Source organism: Emiliania huxleyi (genome assembly GCF_000372725.1).
Source record: "Emiliania huxleyi CCMP1516 unplaced genomic scaffold EMIHUscaffold_7, whole genome shotgun sequence".
Taxonomy (NCBI): Eukaryota; Haptophyta; order Isochrysidales; family Noelaerhabdaceae; genus Emiliania; species Emiliania huxleyi.
The window spans coordinates 1249084-1275311 of record NW_005196756.1 but is presented as its reverse complement, the minus strand read 5'-3'; the positions used below and the strand labels follow the sequence as shown (position 1 = coordinate 1275311).

The 26228-nt window shown below is 63.6% G+C and overlaps 10 protein-coding genes across 10 annotated transcripts; 4 read left to right on the top strand and 6 right to left on the bottom strand.

Moving 5' to 3' along the window:
- Nucleotides 1–1190: 1190 nt before the first annotated feature.
- On the bottom strand, nucleotides 1191–1964 carry EMIHUDRAFT_96865 (hypothetical protein; the record flags this gene model as incomplete). The annotated part of the gene is made up of 2 exons (XM_005762003.1): nucleotides 1191–1581; nucleotides 1660–1964. 2 exons carry the CDS (start codon nucleotides 1962–1964, stop codon nucleotides 1191–1193), a joined length of 696 nt encoding a protein of 231 aa, XP_005762060.1.
- A 961-nt stretch (nucleotides 1965–2925) lies between these two features.
- On the top strand, nucleotides 2926–5029 carry EMIHUDRAFT_432925 (hypothetical protein). Its single transcript, XM_005762002.1, has 4 exons — nucleotides 2926–3604; nucleotides 3677–3966; nucleotides 4046–4452; nucleotides 4524–5029. Exons 1-4 carry the CDS (start codon nucleotides 2944–2946, stop codon nucleotides 4870–4872), a joined length of 1707 nt encoding a protein of 568 aa, XP_005762059.1. The 5' UTR covers nucleotides 2926–2943; the 3' UTR covers nucleotides 4873–5029.
- Nucleotides 5030–6643: 1614 nt separating this feature from the next.
- On the bottom strand, nucleotides 6644–7711 carry EMIHUDRAFT_461808 (hypothetical protein; the record flags this gene model as incomplete). Its single annotated transcript, XM_005762001.1, has 2 exons — nucleotides 6644–7165; nucleotides 7277–7711. 2 exons carry the CDS (start codon nucleotides 7709–7711, stop codon nucleotides 6782–6784), a joined length of 819 nt encoding a protein of 272 aa, XP_005762058.1. The 3' UTR covers nucleotides 6644–6781.
- Nucleotides 7712–11126: 3415 nt separating this feature from the next.
- CPO (coproporphyrinogen oxidase) lies at nucleotides 11127–13008 on the top strand. Its single transcript, XM_005762000.1, has 6 exons — nucleotides 11127–11178; nucleotides 11245–11295; nucleotides 11359–11612; nucleotides 11840–12175; nucleotides 12278–12608; nucleotides 12681–13008. Exons 1-6 carry the CDS (start codon nucleotides 11163–11165, stop codon nucleotides 12836–12838), a joined length of 1146 nt encoding a protein of 381 aa, XP_005762057.1. The 5' UTR covers nucleotides 11127–11162; the 3' UTR covers nucleotides 12839–13008.
- Nucleotides 13009–14012: 1004 nt separating this feature from the next.
- On the bottom strand, nucleotides 14013–15517 carry EMIHUDRAFT_198180 (hypothetical protein; the record flags this gene model as incomplete). Its single annotated transcript, XM_005761999.1, has 6 exons — nucleotides 14013–14027; nucleotides 14178–14263; nucleotides 14759–14897; nucleotides 14981–15118; nucleotides 15292–15417; nucleotides 15494–15517. 6 exons carry the CDS (start codon nucleotides 15515–15517, stop codon nucleotides 14013–14015), a joined length of 528 nt encoding a protein of 175 aa, XP_005762056.1.
- A 653-nt stretch (nucleotides 15518–16170) lies between these two features.
- EMIHUDRAFT_198179 (hypothetical protein) lies at nucleotides 16171–16820 on the bottom strand (the record flags this gene model as incomplete). The annotated part of the gene is made up of 3 exons (XM_005761998.1): nucleotides 16171–16235; nucleotides 16363–16466; nucleotides 16558–16820. 3 exons carry the CDS (start codon nucleotides 16818–16820, stop codon nucleotides 16171–16173), a joined length of 432 nt encoding a protein of 143 aa, XP_005762055.1.
- Nucleotides 16821–18205: 1385 nt separating this feature from the next.
- Nucleotides 18206–19260, bottom strand: EMIHUDRAFT_198178 (Hypothetical protein; the record flags this gene model as incomplete). Its single annotated transcript, XM_005761997.1, has 4 exons — nucleotides 18206–18250; nucleotides 18327–18778; nucleotides 18857–19032; nucleotides 19184–19260. 4 exons carry the CDS (start codon nucleotides 19258–19260, stop codon nucleotides 18206–18208), a joined length of 750 nt encoding a protein of 249 aa, XP_005762054.1.
- Nucleotides 19261–19517: 257 nt separating this feature from the next.
- On the top strand, nucleotides 19518–19829 carry EMIHUDRAFT_198177 (hypothetical protein; the record flags this gene model as incomplete). Its single annotated transcript, XM_005761996.1, has 1 exon — nucleotides 19518–19829. The coding sequence occupies one exon, from the start codon at nucleotides 19518–19520 to the stop codon at nucleotides 19827–19829; it is 312 nt and encodes a 103-aa protein (XP_005762053.1).
- Nucleotides 19830–20485: 656 nt separating this feature from the next.
- Nucleotides 20486–21556, bottom strand: EMIHUDRAFT_62014 (hypothetical protein; the record flags this gene model as incomplete). The annotated part of the gene is made up of 1 exon (XM_005761995.1): nucleotides 20486–21556. One exon carries the CDS (start codon nucleotides 21554–21556, stop codon nucleotides 20486–20488), a length of 1071 nt encoding a protein of 356 aa, XP_005762052.1.
- Nucleotides 21557–23833: 2277 nt separating this feature from the next.
- EMIHUDRAFT_432923 (hypothetical protein) lies at nucleotides 23834–25350 on the top strand (the record flags this gene model as incomplete). Its single annotated transcript, XM_005761994.1, has 7 exons — nucleotides 23834–23986; nucleotides 24066–24193; nucleotides 24332–24412; nucleotides 24477–24707; nucleotides 24820–24968; nucleotides 25059–25138; nucleotides 25218–25350. Coding segments are annotated over exons 1-7 (855 nt in total), but the record flags the coding sequence as incomplete, so codon positions are not given.
- Between the last annotated feature and the right edge of the window lie 878 nt (nucleotides 25351–26228).

The following is a 26228-nucleotide window of genomic DNA, read 5'->3' as shown; positions in this document are numbered from 1 at the left end:
CGCTCTCACTGCCGACGGCGCTAGGCGGCGGCGGAGGCGGAGGCGGAGGCGGAGGCGGAGAAGGCTGTCGCGGCGAACACCACAAAAGCTCTCTCTCTCCTGTCCTCACTCAGGGGGGTCACAACTACCGAGTCCCTCGACTAGCTGCCACGTTGCCGACCGAGAGCGGATCTCCTCCTGCTCCGCAAGGAGGGTGGCCAAGGCTAAAGTCTTGCCGGAGCCGCCGGGCGCGTTGACGACTTGGAGAAGGTCGCCCTTGCACTTGTACTTGTAGAGATGCTCGAGGGGGTGCTTTGTGGGGCGGTGCGCAGCCAGGCCAGCAGTGAGGGGAGGCGCACCCTCACTCTCCTCGGTTGCAGAGCTCGTCGGAGGCTGCGGCACGACGGGAGGGTCGCGACAGCAGTCCTCGGGCGAGCCGACGCGCATGTCCAACCAGCGCTGGGACTCGTTGTGACGGCAGACGCCGGCTGCAGCTTCTCCAACCGCTTCTGCAGTGTCCTTCTTTGCCCGGTGCATGGGCTCGATCCGATTCCGCAGCGTGTCGTCCCCAGCGGCGGTGCTGAGGCGGCCGCGGGCACGTCAGCGGCTAAACCCGGCTTCCCCTCAAGTTGCGCCGAAAGCAACCGAACGCGGACGTGCTGGTTTCATCTTTCCCGTAAAACTCGATCTCGTGTACGTGTTGCTGTTGGAGTGCAATAAATAAATAGACACACGCCTCTACTAGGAGATGGGTGTTTTTACCCATCTCACAGTAGAGAGGTGTCCGTTTTTATTTATTCTCTGCTGGTGCTTCTCGCTCGTGCGTCCTTGGGAAGTTTGCTCACTTCCTTTCGCCTCCTGCTCTCCTATGCCACGTGGCTGTGTGTGTTTGGGTTTCTATGTTTGCGATTTGGATTTTGGATTTTCTACGACTCTTTGTTTATTTATTTATTTAGGAGATGGGTGTAAAGTGTCGGGGGGTGCAATCACCAATCCAGTCCTGACAGTCGGTGCAAGGTGATACGGAATATACTATTTCCCTAGATGCACCCCTAGGCACACTTTTGACTCGGGTGCGTGGCCACTCCGCGCGACATCCGACATGGGGAGGGCTGTCTGGGAGGGTGATTAACGAGAGGAAAACCACCGTGCACCGATGCCTGCGAAACGATCTCTCGGTCCCTCGGAGACGACCGCGACGCGTATCCGCCTCACCCTTGCGCTGCGGCGACGGCGGGAGCCTCCTCGAGCCCCAGCGCGAGCTGCAGCGTCGTCCATGTGTGCTCGGCGTCCTCGAGCACCTTGACCTCCACCAAGCCCGACCCGCGCGAGCGCAGCCTTTGCAGCAGCGGCTCCGCAGCAGACCGCCACGCGGCGCAGCGCGCCTCGACGGCGGGCGCGTCGGTGTCGAGGGGCGAGGGCGGCAGCGGCTCCGCGACGCCGTCGTCGCAGCCGCACTTGACACACTGCCCGCCTCCCTCTTCGGGCGGATAGAGCGGGAAGCCGCATCCCGCGCAGACGCGCCGCTTGCCGCGGCGGTGTGTCGCGCGCGCCTCGGGGAGCGCGAGGTGGACGACTTCGGCGGCGACGCCGGCGTTTCGCCTGGAGAAAAGCGAGGCGGACGGGTGGCGGGAGGGAGAAGGCCAGCGCGAGTGCGTGCAAGGCGGTGGGGCAGCGCACAGCATGTCCAACTGCTCGACGCTTCTGGGCGCGCCGACGAGGATCGCGGTGTCGTAGCCGCTCTGTCGCGCCCCCTGCACCGCCTGCATCACCACGGGGAGCACGACCTTTGACGGCAGAAGCGATCCTGCGGCCGAACCTCTGCGGGCCTCTTCGATCTGCCTGCCAGCGTGCGTCCTGTGCGCCACCTCGGTGTCGAGGAGACTGCCCGTGGCGAGCACGGGCACGCGCAACCGCGCGCCGAGCAGCTTGGCGAAGAAGTGCTTCTCCGCCGACGGCGCGCCGAGAAGCGACAGGACACGCATAAACGCTTGCCGCGGCGGTGTGTCGCGCGAGCGGTGGGATGGACGACTTGCCCGGCAGAAAAAAGAAAAAGAAATCCCGCGCCATAACATTCGGCTCCCGGCCTGCTGCGGCGGCGCGGCCGGTTGAGGCCGGGCTCGGCCCGGCCCGCAACGGCTGGCCGCCGACGAGCCCGCTTGCGCTGCTCGTCAAAATGGCGGCGGTGGCGATTGCGGCGACAAAAGTTCAGTCGCGCGTCTGTCGTCTGTCGTGTCTGTCGTATGTTGTCGCATTTCGCACACGCGCGCGCCGCGCGACCCGCGTCGCTCCGCGAGGGCATGAGCCTTCCGCGATTCGATCCCGCAGCCAAAAGCTGCTCGCTCGAACCGCGGCCGACTCCGCCATCGCGGCCGCAGCTGTTGAGCTCTCCAGAAGACTGGTGCCTGATATGGCATATGCTGCCTCCCTGCGGATGCTGCCGGCGAGCCTGGCGGTCCGCTGTACTACAAGGATGTGCTGACTCGATCCTACCCCGAATTCTTCTACCCCCACGACTCGGAACGCGAATGTGACAGGACCATCGGGTCCTTCGGCCACCAAAGCGAGATCACCCGAGAGCAGCTGAGCCTGCCTCTGGCCTCGCCTCCCTCTCCCTCAACCCAATATGAATAACTAAATCGAGCCGCGCAGTCGCGCCGCCACCTCGCGCCGTCCGCGCCTTTCGCTGCTCCTGTAATACGCGCCGCCGCGCCGCGCCGCCGCCTCGCGCCGCCCGTCGCCGCGCCGCGCCGCCCCAGTCCTCTTAGTCCATCATGAAATAAACTCAAAGTCCACCACAGCCACCAGCCTCCACCTCCACCTTCGAGCCGCGATCCCTGCCGCCCGCGACGCCGCCCGCCCTATCCAGTGCTCAAGTGCTCAAGGAGCTGCTGTTCACACCTGCACTGTCAGCCGGTCTCGCCCGAGTCTCCACCGAGTCTATCCAACAGGCCGACGCAACAAATGGCCGACAACAAGCGCGCGAGAGAGCGGACGAGCGGCGAGGAGGAGGAGCCGGCGTCGGCGGCGGTGGGAGCTCGGACGAGCGGCGAGGATCAGGCGGAGGCGCCCGCTGCATCGGCGGCGGCGGTGGCGGCTGAAGACGACGAGGGGCCGCTCTGCCGGTACTGCTTTGAGGGCGAATCGGAGGGCGAGCTGCTGTCGCCGTGCGACTGCAAGGGTGGGCAGAAGTGGGTGCACCTGCACTGCCTTCGGCGCTGGCAACGGATGGTCCTAGTGTCACAGCCGACGCACCCGGCTTTCTACACCAGCGACGCGCGACACCACACCTGCGGCGTGTGCGCCGCTCCGTTCACGTGTGCGCCGCCCACTCGCCACGAGCTCATGTCCTCCTTCACCGGCCCAGAGCTCGGTGCCTTGGTCGACGCCGGCTGCATGATTGGCGCGCACGCCGGCTTCTCAGCGGAGCTATCGCGCAGCCTCGGCAGCATGTCCGAGTACGTGGCGGAGGAGTCGTCTTACCGGCACTGGATCGGCGGCGCGTACCTCATCACGGAGACCGCCGCCGCGACGCCCGATCTGACCTTTTCGCTGCAGTCGCGCGAGGACATCGCGCTCCTCTGCTCCAACCTCGGCGAGGGCGACGCCTTTCAGGGGCCGCGCGGTGCGCTGTTGTCTGGCCTCGCCGGGGGGCCTCCAGCCCGCTGTTTGTCGTCATTCCCTCGCACGTTGATAGGCGTCACCCTTCGCCTCGCCGCGCGGGGCGCGCTCTCTCCGCCGCCAGAGGGCGAGGAGGCGGCCGGCGAGACGGTGCGAGGGCGGCTGGCTCGGCTGGAGCAGCGCGCGCTCGTCGAGCCGGGCGCGGTGCTGCCTCTCGACGTGACGCTGCTCAAGGAGCCGGCGCCCGACTGCGGCGAGGACCACATCACCGCCGTCAACCTCACCCGGATCGTGCCGCAGCCCTCGCTGCGGATGGCGAGACCGGTCGAGGCGGCGAAGGAGGCCCTTGCCCAGCGCTTCCCACAGGTCGGTCCGTCCCCTACCCCACGGTACCCGAACCCACCCTCCCCATACCCCACGGTACCCGAACCCATCGATCCCGCAGGTCGATCCGTCGCGCGTGCGCGTGCAGCACTACCGCGGCGGCCCGTGCGGCTCCGGCGAGGTTGCCTGCTGCATCGTGACGGGCGGTGGCTCCGCTGGCTCGAGCGGCTGGAGCGTGGCCGAGGGAATCGTCGCCGCGTTGGAGCTCGCATTCAGCCGCGCCACGCCACGATCCACCGAGCAGGGCGAGTTCGTGTGCGGACAGCCCGTCCGGCTCGCCGGGCTCGTCGCGCGCCCCGACCTGAACGACGCGCTGGGCATCGCCCTCCGCTTCGACGAGAGCAGCCGCCGCTGGCTGGTCCGGCTCGCCGACGGCGATGGCAAGGCGCTCAAGCCGGCGAATCTGCGGCCGCTGAGTGAGGCGCAGCGCGGGCCCGACGTGCTCATCTTTTGGGGCGACGCGCAGTGGAGCGCCGCGCTCACTCACGCAGCGCGAAGTGCGTGGCGGTCCCCGTGACGCGCCTTTGTTTCTCGAGTAGGAGCCGCACTCAGCTCCTCGGTGAGCTCGCCCGCGGCCACTGGGGCTTGTGCCGCGCGTCCGCCGCCGATCTGGTCGCCGAGCCAGCGACGCGGAGGGACGGCCTAGAGGGACGGCTCGTGTACGCCCCAAAGACGGAGATGAGCGAGGCGTTCCTGACGGCGGCGGCCGCGCAGATGCAAGCAGAGCGGGAACGGCGTGCGAGGGAGGAGGCGGAGGTGGACGCGGACGCGGACGCGGACGCGGACGCGGACGCGGACGTGGACGCGGAGGCATCGGTGCAAGAGGCGGCCGAGGCGGCCGAGCAGGGAGGGGGCAGCGCGAACGCCTTGCCGATGGAGGGCGCGTAAAATGGTGCCCCGCTCTCCCCACAAGAATCCAGTCGGCGCGCTAGTTCGACGCTAGTTGGGGGCTGTTATGTCGCCCAAGCAGATGTGGCTCTTGCCGCGACATGCATGTGTGTATGTGTGCGATGTGTGTGGCGCCTTGCCTAGCTTGTGAATACACAACATGCGACGGAATGGGCGCGACACTTGCGTACGTGGCTGGGTTCACAGCGATTGTAGGTAAAATGAGGGACCAAATGACGGTCGTGGCCTTCCGACTCGCGCCTCCGCCTCACTGGCACTATTGTAGCCCTGGCCGGTGCGCGTGCGGAGTTGAAGTTCCGGAGTGAAAATTCAAACGCGTTCTCTCACGGTGACCAAAAAATGTCCACCTCAGAGGCACCTCCGGAGGCAGGCCGCCGCACGCCGGCGACACAGCTCCAGCTGTCGAACTGACCCGCAGCTCCTCTCAGAGCGGGAACTGTGACGAAAGTTGACTGAGGCGGTTGTCAGGAATCATCATACGGATCACATGGTGGCTCTCTCATGACAGGAGACCGCCCGACCACTCCTGGGTGGCACTGCCACCGGTGTCGCTCGACGTCCTGTCGACAGCGTGCCGACAGCGACACAGACCATGTGGGACGCGCCGAGTATCGACCTCTACTGCTTACCCAGCCTTCGAGTGTATCCTGGCTGTGGTCCCATACCCACTGGTGTCCATCTCAGAGACCGCAGGAGGTCATGAGGGTCGATGGGAGAGCCAACCCCACAATGCCTAAAAACCCAGCCCAGTCAGTTTTGTTTTTCATTTACATTTTCTCGCGCGGAAAATCTCGCGCGGTTCGCACACCACACCACACCACACCACTAGCTCCGAGTAGAGGGGGACGGTGCGGTCTGCTGCTAGGGGGGCCCAAGGAAGCGCGAGGGGGAAATTCCGCCGCTGAGGGAAACCCGGAGCGCTGCCGTACGCCCTCGGACACACACACACACACACACACACACACACACACACACACACACACACACACACACACACACACACACACACACACACACACACACACACACACACACACACACACACACACACACCGCTCACCCACGCGCACCGGGCCTTGCACTTTGAATGCCGTGGGGCTCCTGTCGTTAGACGTGGAGACGCGAGGGTTGCCCCCCCTTGCCCCACCACCTCGTGTGTGTGGAGAAGTTTACCTTACCTTACCTTACCTTACGCCCTCGGAGACCCGTGTTATGGCCCTGCGACCGCGCACCCCCCCACGGTCGAGGAAGAGGGTGCGTTCTGCAGTTAAGGGGTAACCCGGTACACGGAACTATCCCTCGGAGACGTGTTATGGCCCTGCGACCGCGCACCCCCTGCGATCGCGCACCCCCCCTAGCTAGGGGTCAGGGCTCTCTAGCCCGCCCGTAGCCCGATCCCGATCATCCGGCTCGCTGGGTGCGCTTCTTAGCTCCCCGGCCCTGGATGTGAGGTTAATGACTGCACTCCAAGTGCTCCAAGTTCTTTACCGCCGTATGTACATTCCGTACTGCCTCGGTTTTTTGTTGTCGTACTTTGGCGTACACGGGTCACGGGTCGATTCAGAGTTGCGCGGAAAAACTCAGCTGACGTAAAAAGACACCGGTGTGCGGTGACACGGAGAGAGAGGAGCAGAGACGCCCGCGCGGGGCGGTAATTTACTTGGTAATTTACGTATCCCCGCGCGCCGCGGGCCGCGCGCCACCGCCGCAGCAGGTGTGAGGTGACTTGCTTTTCGGAAGCTGCGATGGTCACACCCCACGCACTCAAGTTCAAACAAGAACAGTCGGAGGAATGGGAGTGGATTCCTCGTCACGACGCGACACTCAAAAAGAGTAATGCGGGTCCGGGTCTCCAGGTAGGAGCTCCGGAGCAGCAAAAACAAGAGGCTTACAGCTCGGCAAAGAAGGCTGCCAGGGCGGATTGCAGCTCGCGATCTCGCAACAATGCCATCGGTATCTCGTGCCCGTGCGCATGCGTGTACGTGCGCGCCGTGGCCGGCTCGAAGGCGCTGACCAGCTGCTGCGACGAGCTGCGGTGCCAGTCTCGCTTGCCAATGAGGTGCAGGCTTGGCACGCCAGCCGGCAGCTGGGGCTTGCAGAGTGGGGTGGCGTCTTCCCCTTTGCCACGGCCGCACTGCGCAATGGAGATCCGGTTGACGACCGACGTCCCGCCCGCATTCGCGAGGATCGCGAAGCGAAAGGGGCACGCGGTGAGCCCGCCGATGCCCCGCCACACTGTCTCGCTGCAGAGGAGAGTCGCCATCACTGCGCCCTACGAGGCGGAATAGTGGAGAGGCGGTGGAGAGGCGCGGGTTGGCGTTAGGAGGCGGTGTAGGCTATCTATTCGCGCTTCTCGGAGCCCGTCACGGCTAGCACGATCGACCTGCGAGAAGCCGTAGACCCCATCATACGGCCCGTGAGTCTGCAGGTGCTCGATGATCCGGCAGAGCGAGTCGTGCAGTGACCCTCCCGCCACGCCTGGGCCTTGGCCGACCAGCGTGCCGACCAGGCCAGAGAGGTGAAACCACGTGTGGAAGGGACCCGGCGACAGCTGTGCAATGGTCCCGTCGCGTGCGGTCGTCTCGATCTGGGCGGAGAGGAAGTCGCACTGCACGCCGTGCTTTTTGGCCAGCTGCAGGTTGAGCACCTGCAGCTCGCTGATGTCGTTATTGGAGCCGTGGCCGTGAAGGACGAGCAGCCGATGCTTCAGTGCCCCTGCGGGCGGCTTGGAGCGCTTGAAGCGATTGGCGGCCTGCTCGTCGCTTTCCACGCCGTACCCGTTGTCCTCGACGGTGGGTACGCTCGAGTCGGCTCCCATTCGCACAGCAGCCAGCTGGGCGGATTTGGCGGCGCGGAAGTCGCTCTTCGGCCGCGCTCTCGTCGCACAGCTCTGGGAGCCAGCTGGGAGCGAGGGAGCGAGGAGCGAGCCGACTGGATCGAATCTGAACCAGGTTCGCTGTGAAGAGCTGGAGCCGCCACCCAAGAGCCTAGGTAGGTGCGGATCGGCAAGAGCGCAATCGATCTTTTTGCCCTCTATCACCTTGGGTTGTAAGAACTTGAAACACACCACGCAGGGGCACAGCAAGCACGGATAGCCGTTGAGGAGAAAGGGTAAGGTGTATGCGCACGCAGCCACGGCCGTGCCGCGGTGGGCGCGCCACCTCCCGCGAGCGCGGCGGGATCGGAATTGCGGCCGGAGGGAAGGGCGAGCCGCCGCCGCCGCCGCCATATACCATCAGCGACGACGACCGCGGCTCGCCCCAAACGCCAGGCGCTGGATCGGCAGTAGGGCTTGGGCGGCGCAGCGTAGGCCTCGAGCCACACGAGTCGCCGACAACCCCCCCTCATCGACGTGATGGCCGCTCTCACTGCCGGCCGATGCAAGCTGCCGCCTCCACCGCACCAGCGATACTGGCCGCGGCTCGCCGCCACGCGCCGGCTCGGAAGAGGGGCTGTCGGCAGCGCAGCAGAGCGGCATGCGTCGTCATTCGAGCAGCACCAGGTCCCCTCTTCGACGTGACGGCCGCTCCCGGAGCCGGCCGGTGCGCGCCCGACCCACGCCCCCTCTCGCACCCCCCCGATCCCCCTGCGCGGCGCCCCCTCCACTGCGCGCCGGCTCGAGCGCCTATTGCCAAATCGCGACTTTCGAGCGCAGTGCGTGCGCCCCACACGTCACGCAAGCGCAGGAGAGTTTGCGGCAGAGCAGTACCGTGTACTAGCCGGAGGCATCGCGCCGAAAACCCCGCGCATTCCGCCCCAACAGAGGCTGCAGGAGGCAGATGGCCAATAGCGACGATCGCGAAATGTTGCGGGAGCGGGAGCTCTCTAAGCTGTCTTGGGTGGTTATGTGTCTTGCTTTTCATGTGCTTATCACAGTAGCCCCGGGACGGGGGGGGGGGCGGGCCTCACCCGGGACTCACCCCGAGACCTCACCCCGGGACGTCGCCGGCTGCGGTGAGGCCCCACCCCCGGGGCAGTGAGGGCGCACGCACGCACCCGGGGACGAGCTACCCCTCCGCCCTCCGGTGCGAATCAAGCCGTGAAATGCGTTCCCTACAGCAACCCACTGCTTCAGGCAGGTGCATTGGTGCTGGCAGTCAGCCAGGGGCCGGGGTGGAGCCCTTGGAGGTCCCTGACAGCGATGTTCAAACCGGCTGGCCAGGTCGGGCAGCCCGGGGCTAGCACCGGGGTGGGGTGAGGGCGTGAGGCCCCGGGGTGGGGCAGGTGAGGGAGGGGGCGGGGACGGCCGGGCCCCGGTGAGCCCCGGGTGAGGCCCGCCCCCCCCCCGTCCCGGGGCTACTGTGATAGTCACATCATAGCCTGAAGGTGCTTTTAGTATGTTCTGACTGTGCTCGGCGTTTTAAATTAAAGGCATTATGTGTTTAAAAATTCAATGTGGTCCGCCGAAATTCAATCAATGTCTCTTGTGTTTTGTTCTCTTGTAGTGGTAGGTTCTCTTGTAGGGGGGTTGTGTTTTTGTTTTGTATCCGCTTTCTCTCAGTTTGTTCTTTCTCTCTTGTGAAGTCGTGATTTCTTGTTGGTTTTCAAAAATCTCTCTCAACGTCATCCCACATCCGCCGACGTCTTTGTTTTTGGCCGCGGCGTTTCGAGAGAAAAACAAAGCTTTGCTACATCATACCTTTTGCCTTCTCTCTGGCGCTCCCGCTCCTGGTCGGTGCGTTCACACCGACATGGAGCCTCCTGTCGGGACCGTCCAACGACCTCATTCGCTCTCACTCACCTGGTAACGCCCTGTCTCTGTCTGCCTCTGTAATTGCTCCCGCTAGGTAGCGGATCTTAACGCCACCTGTAACCTCTCCTTAAAAGGTATGAAGAGGGCCGGCCGGGTGGCCGATCTGATAGAAGGATTTTTCACAGAAGATAAAAATCTCTGCTCCAGCAGATAGATAAGAAAGCAGTCCACCTTCGTGTGTGTCGTCTCCCCCCTAAACCGCAACCCAGGCCCGCAAGCATCACCATCAGCCGAGCCCGCCGCCGTTTGTATGTAAGAGCCACACATACATACACTACGCCATCTCCGTCGCTTCGGTGAAGGAGGTGAACCACCGCGCCATTCTCGATCGCCGTGCGAGGCTCGCTTCCGAGCTTTCACGCCGCGCGTAGGGCCTTTCTTTGGGGCCTAGATAGAGAACACACACCACACAAAAAACACACCCCCTGCCCCTCCCGTCTCCCCTTCCTTCGGCCGCGCTCTCGTCGCACAGCTCTGGAGATTTTGCTATTTGTTCGTGTGGGGGTATAGCAGATTTGTCAATGGTACCGCGTCTGCGACGCGGGCGCCTTGCGGGCAGAGCCTTAGCCACCCTTTATATCTTGCGCGGTCAAAACGTGCGGTGAAGAGTTACCGGTGTCCAACCACCTCCCCAGAAATCCCGAGGAGCCGAGAGATTTTTAGGTTTAGGAGCCGTGCAGTGCCTAGATAAGTCTGTGTGCTGTGTGGTGCACGCCCTCCGAGCGGGGCGGGGTCTGCCCGTCGGGTTGCTGCCCTAATCCCACCAGGGATTGTCTGCTCTATTTATTTATTCCTCGAGTCGAGCTGGCAGCCACCAGACCAGCGAATGCGCCGTGCCGTTGCCAAACGCAGATTTGTTTTTTTCAGCGACGCTGGCCACTGGCTTCGATCGTGTGCGTCGTACGGTGGTCTCATGCCCAGACCCCAGTGAGGTAGTGCATCTGGCCACTCCTGATCCTGCTGAACAAGCTCCTCTTGTAGCTCGATCGGTCACACCGCCATCGCCGACGGGGAGAGGGGGGACGACACTGCTTCAGCAGCGTGCACCTCGATCCTGTACCGTGTTTGTTATGACCCCCCCCAATGAACACACCAGTGAGGGAGGGCGAGACGATCGAGGGGTCCCGTACCATGCGGAATCGACCCTATCCAGTGCTCAAGTGCTCAAGGTGCACGTGTCCCCTTAATTTCCTTTTCATTGTTGTAAAATCCTTTTCAATGGCTCTGCTGCTAGAGAGATTTCTTGTTGGCTTCTAAAAATCTCTCTCTGCTGCTATCCAAGTACACACAAAACAACTCTAACACTCACACGTCGTTTGCTCTCTCTCTCTCTCTCTCTCTCTCTCTCTCTCTCCAAGTTGCAAGTAGCACGCAGCCGGGTCCCGAAGTGTCCCATCCCAAATTCGGGCCGTCGACAGACTCGGACTGGAGCAGTGTACTGTTGACACGTGTGAATTCTGCCCTTCATTCTGGCTTGGAGAGCGAGCCGGGATCAACGATCGCCTCACTGCTGCTAATGCTCTCCTTTGCCGGTCAGCCGCCCCCATTACTCGCCCCCCCTCGTCCGCCGCATGACCCGCGTCTCCACTGCGCCGCAGTCCTTGGCGCCTCGACCGCCTTGCTGGCTGGGGCAAGCGCGCCCGCCGGAGGTACGCTAGCTGCCCCGCACCTGATCTGCACCACCTTGCCTCACGCTTGCGCTGCCCGGGTAGCGAACGGCGTGGTTCGTCCTCGTGCTGCGGTGCTACTCGCCGAGGCGGCAGCGACCACCGACGAGCAGAAGGCCTCCGGCATCAGCTGGGATTCGCACCAGTACGTCGACCAGGCGCCCGAGTCTCTCATCCGGGACGACGACCTGCAGGGCGCCAACCAGGACATGCGGCGCAGATTCGAGGAGAACTGCAGGAGGGCTCAGAACGCCATCTGCAAAGCTGTCTCCGAACTCGACGGGGCCGAGTTCCGCGAGGCGCGCACCGCATGCACACATATGTCAGCTCGCCAACCCGGCTCAGAGCCAACAGAATGCGCTGCGAGCTAGCCCTGCCAGCCGCGCCCTGACCTGGGATCCGGCCATCTGCATCACCGTGTCGCGCTCCGCATTGCCCTTCGCTCGCCGTAGATCGCCGCCACGCACCCCCAACCTCGCTCCCTTACCACCCGCCCTCGACCCGCCCTCGCGCGCCCGTGATCTAGGATGTGTGGACGCGGCCGGGTGGCGGCGGCGGCATCTCGCGCGTGCTCTGCAACGGCAACGTCTTCGAGAAGGCGGGCTGTTCCCTCTCCGTCGTGTACGGCTCGATGCCGCAAGACGCCCTGCAGTCGGCGACGTCGCGTGGCGCCGACCGCGCCAAGGGGTACGCGCCGGGCGAACGGGTGCCCTTCTTCGCGTGCGGCCTCTCGTCGGTGATGCACCCTCGCAACCCGATGGCGCCGACGATGCACTTCAACTACCGCTACTTCGAGACGGACGGCGGCGTGTGGTGGTTTGGCGGCGGCTCCGACATCACGCCGGCGTACCTCTTTGAGGAGGCGCGGCCGCGCGCACCGCGCGCACCTCTCGCCTCGCGCATTCCCCCCCCCCCCTTCCCCGGGGGAGGAGTGCGCCTCCTCAGCCGCGCGCTCGTGCTGCAGGACATCGCGCACTTCCACCAGACGTACAAGGACGTCTGCGACACGCACGACCCCGAGTACTATGCGCGCTTCAAGAAGTGGGCCGACGAGTACTTCACGATCAAGCACCGCGGCGAGACGCGCGGCCTCGGCGGCATCTTCTTCGACGACCAAAACGACCGCGACCCGGAGGCCATCTTTGCCTTCTCGAAGGAGTGCCTCGACTCTGTGGTGCCCGCCTACCTTCCGCTGGTGGCCAAGCACAAGGACGACTCCTTCACGCAGCAGCAGAAGGAGTGGCAGCTCATGCGGCGCGGCCGGTACGTCGAGTTCAACCTCGTCTACGATCGCGGTACGACGCCGCCCTTGCCCCGTGCCCCTCTGCTTCCCGACTCTGAGACGCAGGCGCACACCCCATGACTAGGCACCGTCTTTGGCCTCAAGACGGGCGGGCGCATCGAGTCGATCCTCATGTCGCTGCCGGAGACGGCGCGGTGGGAGTACTCGCATGAGCCCGCGGCAGGCTCGCCGGAGGCGGAGATTATGGACGCCTTCAAGACGCCGCGGGAGTGGGCAAAGTGAGAGCGGCGCTGGCACGGAAGGCGGTGTGTATCTACGCCGCCGCGTGCAGCGCGGCCAAGGCCAAAAGCCTGACGACATGTGCCGCCACAGCCCTCCGCCCCCCCCCCCCCCCCCTCCAGTGGAGAAGTGCGTAAACCGTGTTTGAAAAAAACATCGTACTTGAAAAAAAACAGCACACGCGGACGCGGAATGAGCGAACGCTCGTCACGCCGAACCTGGGGCTGGGCGAACTCATCGACCGCCGCCACAGGCACAGCTGGCCACGAGCACGCAGCGACAAAATGCTGACTGTACGGAAGTTGAGGCTGGTCGAGAAGAAGAGGCTGCCGTGCGAGCCGGCAGCTGCCCGTAACCCGATCCCTATCATCCGGCCCGCTGGGTGCGCTTCTTAGCTCCCCGGCCCTGGGTGTGAGGCTCTGATGACTGCACTCCAAGTGCTCTCCAAGTGCTCTTGAGCACTTGCTTGAGCACTGGATAGGGTCGATTCCGCATGGTACGGGACCCCTCGATCGTCTCGCCCTCCCTCGCTGGTGTGTTCATTAGGGGGGGTCATAACAAACACGGTACAGGATCGAGGTGCACGCTGCTGAATGAAGCAGTCAGTGTCGTCCCCCCTCTCCATCATCTCACTGGGCTCTACTTTATGGCCCCTTGCCTGCGAACGCGCACCCCCCAAGGGCTAGGGCTCTCTAGCCCGTAACCCGATCCCAATCATCTGGCCCGCTGGGTGCGCTTCTTTTAGCTCCCCGGCCCTGGATGTGCGGCTACTGACTCGGGTGACTGCACTCCAACCGCAAAAGTGCTCCACAAGTGCTCTAATACCTGGGACCCACTCTGTCCCCCCCGCCGCCGCGGCGCGGATCGCCTGGCGGACGGCCCGGTCGTGTGCTCTCTCTTGGAGAGAGAAGACGGCAGACTCCACACACACGACACACTCCAGACCGCAAAAACTCAGATCACAACTTGTCGTGTACACAACCAACACGTGAAACGCAAACCTCAAAGAAACGCGCTCCAACGGACAACGCGCCGCGCTCTCCCCCCCCCCCCCACCACACGCAGCACAACCCAGATCTTTTTTTATGGAAGGTAGATGATAGTATAGAAGTGTGCAGTGCGTGTCCCGAACGCGTGTTGGCCCCAGACAGCCACCAACAGCCAACACCTCTCTCGGCTACTCGGCAACCATCTGAAACGGGGTCTGGGCGAGTGTGTGGGCAGTGAAGGTTGGGCCAGACCTGAGCGGAGTGAGAGTGTGTGCGTGTGTGCGCGCGCGAGAGAAGAAGGGAGGGAGGTCGTTGAACCGATAGGGCACACTACGGCGAAGGTGCGTTCAGACCTCTTTTCTGCTGGCGGCGGCGGCGGCGCGTCGCTTCTGCCGCCAGATAAAGAGCAGAGGCACGCACTGGAGGACCGCCATGAGCGCTGCGAGCAGGAGAGCTCTTCGCCTGCAGGTGGAGTGGGGCGTCCGCATGGCGGTGTAGGGCCCGCGGAAAAACAGCTCGCCGCGCTCTTTTCTTTGGGCAAGTTGCAGTGGGACGCATCTCGGGTCGCGTCTCGCTCTATCCACACCGGAAGGAGCTGCCGAGCTCAAAGCGGCTCTCGCCGAGGTCACGCAGCGTCGCGCCCGTGAGAGTAAGGAAGAGAAGAGAGCCCTGGCGCCGGCGCCGGCGGGCGGGGAGAGGGTCACCGGGGGAAGGCCCTTAGGGCGAGGCGAGGGGAGAGGCGCGCGAGCCAGCCTGCGTGCCGAAGAGCGACGCGACGAAGAACGGTCGGAGGGGCACTCCGACAAGCGGGCACGCGAGGTTGCAGAACCAGTTCGGGAGGAAGGGCGTCATCCGCAGCCACACGTTGAAGATGAGCATGTGCTCCTGCTGGCGAGCAGACGCCGCGTGAGCAGTGAGCGGCGCCTCCTCTCACGGCACGCGGTGAGACGGAGCCGCTCCTTCTCCGCCTCAGCCCGCAGCCGCAGCGCCTCGAGCTTGGCCGGGAAGAGCCTGCCGACGACGGGGCGCGCAAGAGCGCCCGAGAGCAGGTAGCAGGCCGACGAGCCAAAAGCCTGCGGCGGGGCAGAGACCACGGGAGGGTGTGTGGGCCGTGTCACGACAAACCACCCGCCGAGCTCCCGCGCGCCTCGCCAACGCCGGTGAGAAACTGCGCGAGGGGCAACGGGTACAGGGCGCCCGCCAGGATGCAGAGGGTGAAGGCCGGTCCCGCTAACCCCTTCATGGCGACATAGACGGCCATAAAGGTGGCCGTCACGTGCCACCAGTTGGCCTCCTGCACCGCGCCGCGAGGGAGTCACGGCCGGTGAGTGTGATCGGCGGCGACGCGGGGCGGGGGGTGGCGGTGGTGGGGAGGGGGCTGCGTGCCTGGTAGGCGCTCGCACATGCCCAGAGGTCCTGGATGCGGTCCTTGTCGAGCAGCAGCGCCGGGGAGACCCCGTCGCACACATTTCCCTCAATGGTTGGGGCAGAGCAGAGCAGCCACGCCACAAGCGAGCCATGAGCCAGCAGCAAGCCCAGGGCGGATCGCTTGCGGATGTACATTGCCGTCCGCTGGCAAGCCGGCGCAAAGGCCTGGGCGGCGTCCGGCCAAAACAAAAAGAATTCTTCCACGAAGCCTCTAAACACGAGAGAACGACGCACCACGCACTCTGTGTTCGTGTGCGTCGCCCATCTCTCCCTGGAGATGATTGCTCTATTTATTTATTTACGACGCACCACCACACTCCTCTCCTTAAAATCCCTGCCTGTGTGGCGGCGTGCCGTCCTCCCATCCCTCCCTCTGGTCTGTTTTCTTTCTTTCTTTATATCGGCTGCACACTCGCATCTTTTCTTCTGGGCGGGGATCCCATCCATCCGTCCGGGCGTTTCAGGCTATCTCTCCGAACACGCGCGGCTACCTGGTCTGAGCGGCACTGAGGAGGGTGTAGAGGATGTAGAGTGTAGAGCGCTATGTAGAGCTGTAGAGTGTAGAGTGTAGAGCGCTCTGGAGCGCTGTAGAGCTGTAAGAGCTCTACTAACATCCCGGCGGCCGGGACGGACCGCCACCGATGTAGAGGGATGTAGAGCGATGTCGAGCGATGTAGAGCGATGTAGAGCGATGTAGAGCGCGATCACTTAGTCACTTAGTGATTTCACTGACACTGTGAAAGTGTGGGTACTACAGTTGTATATACCAACTAAAGTGAGATTTTCGGACTCGGGCCCGGTGCTTCGACGCAGCACAGTGTGGGTTCGTGGTAGCATGAACTCAGAACGGCCCCTCGAGAGCGCCTCTTCGACGCCCACGGGTCCCGGGGGGTCGGAGGGGTTGCGAGAGGGCCCCGGCTATTTTTGTTTGAATCCCGGAGGCCGTTCGAACATGAACTGACGTTCCACGTGCCCGTCCACAGCTACGGACAACATATGCTAGCCCAGCAGGCCGCTCCCACCGCCGCCCGCGGCGGACCGGAGGCAAGGCGGCAAAGGGTGGCAAGGGCGGCGGCAAGGGCGGTGGCAAGGGTGGTGGCCGTGGCGCACCAGACCCGCTTTGCGCCGCCGCCCTCAACGCCCGATACTCGATCAGAGCCGGCGGAGCGACGGCGGCGGAGACACGGAGATGGCGCACGATGCTTGTGCGGGCACTATGCCCATATGCCGTATCCGAGCCAACCACATAGCGGGGTCGTTCGTGTCGTCGCGTTTGTGTAGAGAGGAGTTGCGGCCGCCGGCGACCTCACACGGCGTCGAGCGCCGTATAGAGACGCCTCGAGAGCCGCCACCAGGTGTGCCACGACCGCGGCCGCGAGGCTCGTGGCGATGGATGCGCCAGACCCGCTTTGCGCCGCCGCCCTCAACGCCCGGTACTCGATCAGAGCCGGCGGAGCGACGGCGGCAGAGTTGCGGCCGCCGGCGACCTTCCCCTCGACCACGCCGCCGACCCGTCGACAAGCACGCGCGGACTGCCATCGAGAAGAAGGAGAAGGAGGGCGGCGCATCCGGAGCCCGCGGGCGCGGCGTGGGCGGGCGCGGGCGCGGGCGGACGCGCGGGAACCCCGCCAGAGGAGGCGGCAATGCCTCTGGCGGCTCTGCAGGCGGCGCGCGGCGCGCCCCTCGCCGCGGTCTCCCGCACGCTCCTGAGGGCCGAGAGGGCCGAGAGGCGGGGTCGGTGACCCGGGGGCATGGGCGGTGCGGCCCGCGCCGCGCGCGGGCGCGTGGCAGCCCGTGAGTGCCGAGATCGGGTCCGTTCTCCGTACTTCGACGTAGTATGGGGCCCCCGGGGGCCCTCTACAGCAGCGGCGAAGTGAGCGTGTTTGTGGTGTTGGTGTGACGTCTGAGCTTGGATCGGTGACTAAAGCCGCTTACCACTGATGGATCCCCACCCGAATAACACACAGTGAGCGCCCCAGCACTTCACTACGCCCTCCGCGCGAAATCGCTAGTGGTGCTTTGTTCTTGGAGCACTTGGAGTGCAGTCATCAGCCTCACATCCAGGGCCGGGGAGCTGAGGAGCGCACCCAGCGGGCCGGATGATCGGGATCGGGTTACGGGCTAGAGAGCCCTAGCCCCGGGGGTGCGCGTTCGCAGGGAAAGCGAAAGGGCCGTAAAGGGCAAAAAAAACGGCCTCGGGCACCGCACCCGTGCTGCCACAAAGCACAAAAGCACAATAAGGTGGAGCTCCGGGACCGAGGACTAAGCACGGAAGGTGGAGCTCCGGGACCGAGGACTAAGCAAGTGTGGAAATTTCCGGAAACAACAACACGAACGAAAAAGAAAAAAGCGAACAACCATCGAAGGTTGACGAGCCGAACTCGATGAGCTACGCTGAAATGAAGAGTGTGCTGGTTTTGGTGCTGATCCTCGTGAGTGTCGGGCTCTCGTCGGCCCTAGCGTTGCCCCTTGACTATCTGCAAAAGGCCCCGCCCTCGAAGCCAAGCTCAGCTCAGCTCGCCAAGCGGAGCGCTTTGCGTCGGTCAATCAAAAATCCGTCCACCAGATCGGCAAAAGCCACTCGTGCTGGGCACCCGTGATCGAGGCGCCGGCAACGCGGCCGCGCCTTCGACTCCGCAACGAGAACCCGACCGCCGTTCAGATTTCGCGAGCTGATCACCTGCATCTCTCAGGCTCGCGCTGCTCGCCTTCGGGCGCAGCCAACATGCTCATGTCATCCAAGGCCCGCCGACACGCCCCATACCATGCCAGCCGCCATGCTGAGCCTCCTCCGGCCGACTCTTACACACCTCCTTCTCTTTCTGTGTGCCACACGGACTACATCACTTGTCGGCGTGTGTGAGAGACTCTGCTCGACGTCAGGAGCGTGCTCTGTGGCACTCCTTTTGCATACTCGACATAAATACAGCCAACCATTTTCTACAGCTCCGGCCTATTTTACCTCGTTCTTCGCCGCTGCGTGACCACTCGTGGGGCGCTTGAGCCACTCCCGCCGCGGTTGGGCCCCCGGCGGCCGGCGGCACCGCGAGCGACTCGTTCGTCCACGCCCACACCTGCCACATGGCGCGGCCGAGGTCAGTGTAGGCCTCGCGGCCGTGCGCCGTCAGAAAGTTGTCCACCACCACACACTCGCCCTCCTCGAGCCGGAAGCGAGCCGCCTCGGCGGTCTCGGCGGCCACAGCGCGGAGAAAATGCATCACGGTCTGCATGTCGAAGTCCGGCCTCAGCGATGTCGGCAGCGGGCGCACGGGCGGCGCTTCCTCGGTCTCGAGAGCCGCCAGCAGGGCGTCGGCGTCGGAGAAGGAGGAGATTCGGATCGCCGGCCTTTGGCCGGCGATAGGATTTGGAACGACGAACCGCTCGACGCGATCGGTCGGTGCTGACGCCGCGTGTTCCGACTGCTGTGCCTGCGTGCGATCGGTGCTGTTGTCGCTGAGCCGGTCGTAGCCCGGCGGCAGTTGGATGCGTTGCACGATCGAGAGGCGATCGATGTGTGCTTCCGGTGCTCTGCAGGCATGCGGCGGACGGCGGCGCGCAGGCTCGTGAGGAATGACTCACCACCCGGGGAACGGCCTGCGCGCACAGAGCATGAAGAAGTCTGGCGCCTCGTACGGCTCAACGCGATACTGCACGATGGTGTCAACGTGCGCAGGCCGCGCCTCCAGATTGGTGATCGGTGTGCCTCCTTTGAACCCAAAGTTGTTGGTGCCAATGCACCGGAGTTCGTATATTTTCTTTTCAAAGGGGGCAAGTGCTATTCTAGTACAAAAAAATCTTCGAAAATTCACAAGCTCTCCAGCAGCCCTGAGGTGCCCTGAGCACACATGCGAGCGCCCATGGTCATATCTCGTCGTGCACTCGCCTGACAGTAGTTTGTTTGCGGAAGACCGCCGCCAGCATGTCGTCGCACCGGCGCTGCCGGTGGCCAAAGGCAGCCACCGTGGGTCCAGCAGCGCGAGCTGGTGTGAATCCGCGCTCCCAGAGCATGCCGGTGGATGGCCTTGACCAGGCTTGAGCAGCTCAGGAGTGGAGGCAGCCTCTGTCTGGACGAGCAGCGCTGATTCCAAACCAGCAGAACAGCACCGAGCGGCGGCGCCGACTTCGGCTAATCATGTGCATGTGCTCCTGACGCTTCAGGCCAGTACAACGGCCGGGCGTCTGAGATGAGGTCAGGGCCGCCCGACGAGCCGCCGCCGCAGGGTGCGGAGCCGATCGAGCCAGGTCTCTCGCGCGAACCCTCCAGCATGAGTTCCACGAGCATGAGCACGATCAATGGAATTTCGACGCTGACGGTTGCGGGCTCAAGCGAGCGTGGCGGCGACAACGAGGCGGACACCCTCAAGTCGATGTTGGCCCAGGAGCGCGAGCTCTTCCAAAAGCAAGTAGCGGCGCTCCGGAAGCAGCTTTCAGATGAGCACTCAGACAACGTCTCCATCAAGAAGGTGCTTCAGATGCAACAGATGCAGATGCAGATGTTGGCCAAGCAGAACGAGTCGATTCTCAACGACCTCAAGAACCTGCGAGACCACATGCCGGCCGACCAGTCGACGCCCTAATCAATGCGTAGGCATCGCCAACTCGTTTTAGCGCTGATTGTGAATCACTGCACTCGCGTTCCTCAAACTCTCTGCGCTTCCGCGGCAGGGCAACCAGCTGCGCAAATGCACGAGGTATTCCGGGCTCCTCTTGGAGCGTGAAGCTTGCTTGCGTTTAATGCGCGCTGTTTCTGTGTAGTACTGTATCACGCGGGCTGTTGGTCACGAGAGGGGGCGCGTCGGTGTAGATGTATGCATGATTCTTGGACGCTTTATTATATCACAGTTCACACCCGCGCACCCGCGCGCGCGCACACACACACACACGACGCTCCACACAACACAGCCAAGAAAAAAAGAGGCCGTTCGTGTTCCTTTTTACCCATCTCCTAGAGAGAGGTGTGGGTCCGGTTTTATTTAGCCAAGAAAGAGACGGCACACCACCCGGCCGAGCGGCCCAGCGCGCCCCCCCCTCGCGTGGCTCCCTCTCCCACCTCCCACAGTAGAAGACCGTAGCACAGGCTACGGCTTTAAAAAGTCTAATTTAAACGCTTTAAGAGGTCAAAAAGTCGCCAGAGCATCTCGCGTTACCGCAACTCGCTGAAGCCAAGAGTGCACAGTTCCGGCGGCCAGAGACCGACGCCAGACCGCTCCGAACGATAGCTGCCTCTGAGCAGTCAGGCGCCCCTCGCACGAAAATACTGGTACATGCCAAAACTTATCAGCGTGATCGAGTAGCCAAGGAGCTCTATCCGGCTCACCTCCTCGTTGAGGGCAGCGGCAGAGACGAGAACGAGCGACGCATTGCGCGCCGTCGAGAGCACCTTGAGCGTGACTGAGTTGGTCAGCTTGATGACCGCTGCAGCGCAGTAGTTTACTCCAGCACCAAGCGCCATTGAGAGTAGGAAAGGCCATGGGTTGGCGAGTGGCATCGCCAGTGCGTTGGTGGATAGTGCACGCGGGAGCTCGAAAACTGCGGCAGAGGCGAAGAGCCACACCCCACTGATGGGTGCCATGTAGTACTGACCCTCGACCACCCCAAAGCTGTGGTTCTGAAGGAGCTTCTGCGTCAGCACGAGGCGCAACGCCTCGGACGCCTCGGCGGAGAGCATGATGCAGAGCCCTGTCAAATCAAAGGCGGGCGCGCCATAGGAGGCCGCCGCGGTTCCCCCGCACATACCCAGCACCGTCATCGAGACGAGCGGGGACGGAAATTCGATGCGGAGTAAGCAGAGCATCGCCAGGGTGACGGTCGGCGTGAACGATTTGAGCATTTGGATGAAGCCCACCGGGAGGTACAAGTAGACCGCGTTCCCCGCCGCCAAGGTCGCCGCCATCGCAGCCCCGATTGGGAGTAGGTTGGTCGCGACGAAGCGGGGTGTGAGCATACTTCGGTGGGATGGCTCGACGACCCGGAGCACATTGACCAGGATCACGGCAGTGAGCGAGGCCCCCACCAGCCCGAGCCCGCTGAGCATCATCGGGAAATCGAAGCCGACGACTTTCAGCAGGTGGCGATTGACCAGAATGAGCGCCGGACCGACGGATAGATATACCGCAACAGATACGACAACTCTGGCCACGCCGAGCCACGAGAGGCCGTCTCTCTCAACAAAGCGTTCCCTGTCGTCCTCCCCGTCCCCTGGCGAGCACTCTGAGTCGAGGTCCTTGGCAGCCGCCAAGCTGTCGCCCGTCTCTTCGACCAGCCTGATCTCCTCGGAGCTTTTCCGCCGCTCGTCAAGCGCCATGGGGGGGGCGGGCGCGCGTGGCGGAGAACCCCAGACGCTGCCTGACGTGGAAGAGTTTCAGACGCCTGCTCGCCTGAGTGGCGCGATTTTTTTATTTTTTGAGTGCTCCAGAGTGTGTGTGACGCTGCTAGACCTAGAGATGCCTTTCGGGGCCCAGAGATAAAACTTCTGATGCCATGCATGACCTAGTAGTGTCCCCAGCTATGGGCGTGTCCACGTTGGAGCCAGGTGTGGTGTGGGCGCGAGAATAGCTCCGTCCGCCGTTCATGGAGGCAACCGATACGAGTCGACTGGTGTGTGTCGTCGTGGTTTCGTATCAAGAATACTCACACTCACAGTGCTCCAGTCTTGAGCACTTGAGCACTTGATAGGGTCGATTCCGCATGGTACGGGACCCCTCGATCGTCTCGCCCTCCCTCACTGGTGTGTTCATCGGGGGGGTCATAACAAACACGGTACAGGATCGAGGTGCACGCTGCTGAATGAATGAAGAGATCTCGCTCGAAGCAGTGAGTGCTCCTTCCTGTCTTGCTTGCGTCCACCCGTGGCGACTCGAACACACACCCACACCTCGCCGCAACTATCGCCGGCGCGCGACACGTTCCCGTCGGCTGGACTGTCCTCGTCGAGTGTGTGTCGCCAACCAAGGCGAGACGCACTCTCGTGGACAGTGCCGACGGGACGCGGCTCGAAGGGCGACTCCCGCGAAGGCACGGCTGGCACCCGTGGTGCGGGGCTCGTCTTCGGAAAGACCAGGATAGCTCTACTGGCAAACTTCTAGCTGACACGCGCGTCCCGTCGAGCTTACGGCGGGCGCGCTGCGGTCGCACGCCTCCCCAAGTCATATGCCGGACGGCGTGCGATCTAGATTCTGCACACGCGCTTCTGCTCGCAAACACTCATCCAATGAATTGTCGTCACCCATGAGTGTGAGTTAGGGCTAGCTGCTGGCGGCTAGCCTGTGAGGAGGGCGTCCATAGACACCTCACAAGACCCCACACACGGTCTCGTCCGTGCCTTGCAGCCGGCGGCGAGATTGCTAGAGGCGGAGCAAGCCTGCTCTAGTCTCACACGTTACTCCCTGTCGCCTGTCTGTGTTGTTTGTGCTGTTGTTTGTGTCCTTGGCACCTTGACGCTTGAGTGCTGGGGGGGGCGACAGGGGGGACGTGGCCCTGAGTGATGTGTACGCCAACTCAGGGTGCGTGTGGCAGACTAGCTGGCTGCGTGTCTTGTGAGCTTGTTTGTGTCTCTGTGAATCGCTCGAGTGTGTCGTCATCATCTATCCCGCGTCCACCCATACCGCGTTGGTGTCCAGTCCGAGCCTGACTGTTCTTCACCTTCGTCCTTCCTACATACATACCCGTTACCGCGGTTTTGTTTTTTATTTAGGTATGTTGTTGGCAAATCAGTCAGTACCGCGCTGGTGTCCAGTCCGGCCGGGGCTGCTGTTCTTCACCTTCGATACACACATAGATTAGCGTAATGGGGGAGAGGGGTGAGAGAGAGAGAGACTTCTTCTTGGGGGGGGTGTTTCTCTGGGCCCCCAAAGGCCCTACGCGCGGCCGACTCGAGTAAAGAAAGAAAGAAAACAAAACGAAGGGAAGGGAGAACGGATTAGGCTGTATCCATGTTTCCTCGCGCACCCCGTCTCGTTTCCTTTCCGTGTTTCTCCACAGCACCCTCTCGTTTCCTCTCTAGTTTCCCGAGGAAACTCCGTGGAAATCAGCTGGTTTGGGCCCAAAATCAGCCAAAGCGGCAAAATACCGGGGTATACCTGGAAATTACCCTGCGACCGGCTGGGTATTTTGCATGGTAGTTTGCCGAGTTCCTCGGTTTCGCCTCAGATTTTGCCCCAGACCAGCTCTCAGACTCAGGGAAACTCGAGAGTTGCCAGAATGGAGCACCAAACACCCTCTAGTTTCCCTGGAAATTTCCGGAAACGCAAAGTGCTGGGGACCCTCTCGTTTCCTTTTTGGTTTCCGGAAACATGGATACAGGCCAAAGAACGGAACGCCGCCACCACACAGGGATTTTAAGGAGAGGGGTGTCTTCTCTCGAGGTTCTCGACATCGACGAGACGGTTTTCTTTACCTGTGTTAGTGCCGCACCTGTGTTAGTGCTGGCTGGCCGGATTCCTCCTCCGTCCAAACAACTCAAGTTCGATCGGCCCCAGTCTCGAACTGGCGCCACTATCTCACCGGAGGTACCATGTCCGAAGAGGCCACCTGCACATTGGGTGTCAGAATTCTTTTTGATCTTTGACGAAGATCAGGCTCGCCCGTGAGGTCGCGCTTTTGGCCCTTTGGGTGGGCTCGCCCCACGCAGGCCGTGGGCTCGCCCCACTCATTGGCCGCGCTGATATTCGCCGCGCTGCTATGGGCAACGAGGTCTCATCCGCCGAAGATCCGCACGAGCCAGTGACGCGTGCAGGTGCGGCACAGTTGCCCATCTCACTCAACACGCGCTGCGGCCTCCAACTTCTCGTCTCGTAACACCCTGTCCCGCGCAGGCACCGTGCCAGTGGGTCTCCGATGGCCGCACGGGGGCAAGACAGCATATGTCTGCGGCTCGTTTACGCAGTGGCAGAAAGTGCCGATGCAGTGGCGACAGAGCAACTCGGGCGGTGAGTGGTTCAAGGTATCGAGCCCGCCCTCCGCCCCTGCGCAGCGCTCGGGCTCTGACGCCTGCACATCTCTGCCGCGCGGCTGCCGCAACAAGTCATAGTCTAAGCAGCTTCGTCCGTCCCATCCTCGACCCTGCACCTGCCTTGCGCAGGTGGTGGATCTGGCTCCCGGCAGCTACCAGTACAAGTTCATTGTCGACGGCCAGTGGCGCCACGATCACACCGCGCCTACGGCGCCACTCACGCCGCAGAGCCCCCCTCCATGTCTGCACTGCTGATCACCCGCGCGCGCCGCAGGTCCTCGACAACCTCGGAAACGTCAACAATTGCGTCACGATCCAGGCTTCCCCCGCGAGCGCATCCAGCCCTGCCGCCGCCGCCGCCGCCACATCGGCAGCCACCACCGCTGGCGGGAGTGGAGGCGCGGGCGGCGCTGGCGAGGCGCGTGGCTCTGTCTCCTGCCGTTCCTCCGACCCGTACAGCATGGGCGTTCGCAGCGGCGGAGGCGGTTCGTCCTCGTATGGCCAGGTTCGCAGCGCCCCCCACCCCCATCCCCACCCCCCACCCCCCACCCCCCCCACCCCCTCACCCCCTCGCCCGCGCCATGAGCGAGCCGTGGACCCTCATTGCCGTGGAGCAGATTGTGCCTGCGCGGGAGGAGCTCCTCGTTCACCACTCTGCCTCGCTGCTGCTGCCTCCCCAGCTGCGGCTGCTGCTGCCGGCGCACCACGGGGACCACACAACCATGCCGCTCTCGGTGCAGATGCACCACGTCTTCTGCGCCCAAGGGTGCCGCCCGCCACCGCTCCCCCGCGGCCAGGGCCCGCCCACATCTGGCTGCCGACCCATCCACCCACGCCGCCTCGTGTGCCGCGGCAGGCCCGAGGTAGCAGTCCTTTCGATGGCGCACCGCTACAAGGACCGCTCCATCACGCAGCTGCTCTACAAGCCCGTCCCGGGTGCCCTCCGCAACGGACGGCGTCCCACACACGTCCCTCACCTCGCCTCACAAGTCTCACCGTCGAAGCCGTGCCCTAGGCTCCGGCCACCGCCGCCCGGCACGCCGCCCAGCCGAAGCGTCCGAGCCGGCAGCCACAACGGCAGCCGTGGCGAGCCTGCCGGGCGGCACGGCGCAGCAGCGCAGGTCTGGCGGCTCTTCAGCGGCGCTGCTGAAGAGCGTGCGCCTTGCCGGCACGCAGCGACGGCGCCTGGCTGCGTTTCTTTCGCCGCCAGCCCGCACGGGGCGCCGTTTGAAGAGTCGTCCCGCCGCCCCCCCGCCAGGCACGATTCGACGGGAGAGTACGTGACGTACATAGTCGAGGCACGCTTGGCGCTGCGTGGCATGGAGACGACTCTGTGTGCCTCTCCGTGTTGGCGAGCCAGCGAAGCGGTACCACAACACTCATCTGGCGGTGTGTGACGGCGCAGGCGCTCCGAGCGACGCTACCGCCACTTCGACCTGCTGCACCAGCTCCTGCACCAGCAGTTCGGCGCGCTCGTGCCGCTGCCGCTTCCAGCAAAGCGAACGTTTGGCAACCTTCAGCCGGGTTTCGTCGAGGAGCGGCGCCTCGCTCTAGAGCGCTACCTGCAGCGGTGCCTCAGCGTCGCCGAGATCGGCTCGTGCGCCACGTTCTGTCACTTTGTGGAGTCGGACCTCGAAGCCGCCGACGCCGCGGGGGCCCTCGAGCCTTCCTCGTCCTCGTCGCGCCTCTTGGAGCGAGTGGCACTGATGCGTGGCAATCTCCTCAAGCGGTCCCAGTCCCAGCCAGTCTGGAGCCGCCGCTTCTTTGTGCTCTGCGAGGGGGCGCGTTCCGCATGCCGATTGGGAGTGGAGGCACTGATCCCGCCCCCTCTTCCTGACTCCTCTTTGGGAGTGCTGCGCTAGGCGCTTCACTACTACTACCGTGTCGAGCTGTCCAACCCGTTCCGCCCACTGGGCGTCATCCCCCTCTCAACCCAGGGGGGTGCCAGCTCGCCCCTTCTCACCCTCGTCCCTATCGTGCCCACCAACGGCGAGCCAGGGCTGGCCAGCCACTTTGAGCTCGCCTT

Coding starts and splice junctions, on each gene's coding strand:
- EMIHUDRAFT_432925 (XM_005762002.1), top strand. CDS start 2,944: ATGGCCGACAACAAGCGCGCGAGAGAGCGGACGAGCGGCGAGGAGGAG. Junction 3,605..3,676: donor CGCCTTTCAGGGGCCGCGCG/GTGCGCTGTTGT, acceptor GCACGTTGATAG/GCGTCACCCTTCGCCTCGCC. Junction 4,453..4,523: donor TTTTGGGGCGACGCGCAGTG/GAGCGCCGCGCT, acceptor TTTCTCGAGTAG/GAGCCGCACTCAGCTCCTCG.
- CPO (XM_005762000.1), top strand. Junction 11,613..11,839: donor ACGGGGCCGAGTTCCGCGAG/GCGCGCACCGCA, acceptor CCCGTGATCTAG/GATGTGTGGACGCGGCCGGG. Junction 12,609..12,680: donor CAACCTCGTCTACGATCGCG/GTACGACGCCGC, acceptor CCCCATGACTAG/GCACCGTCTTTGGCCTCAAG.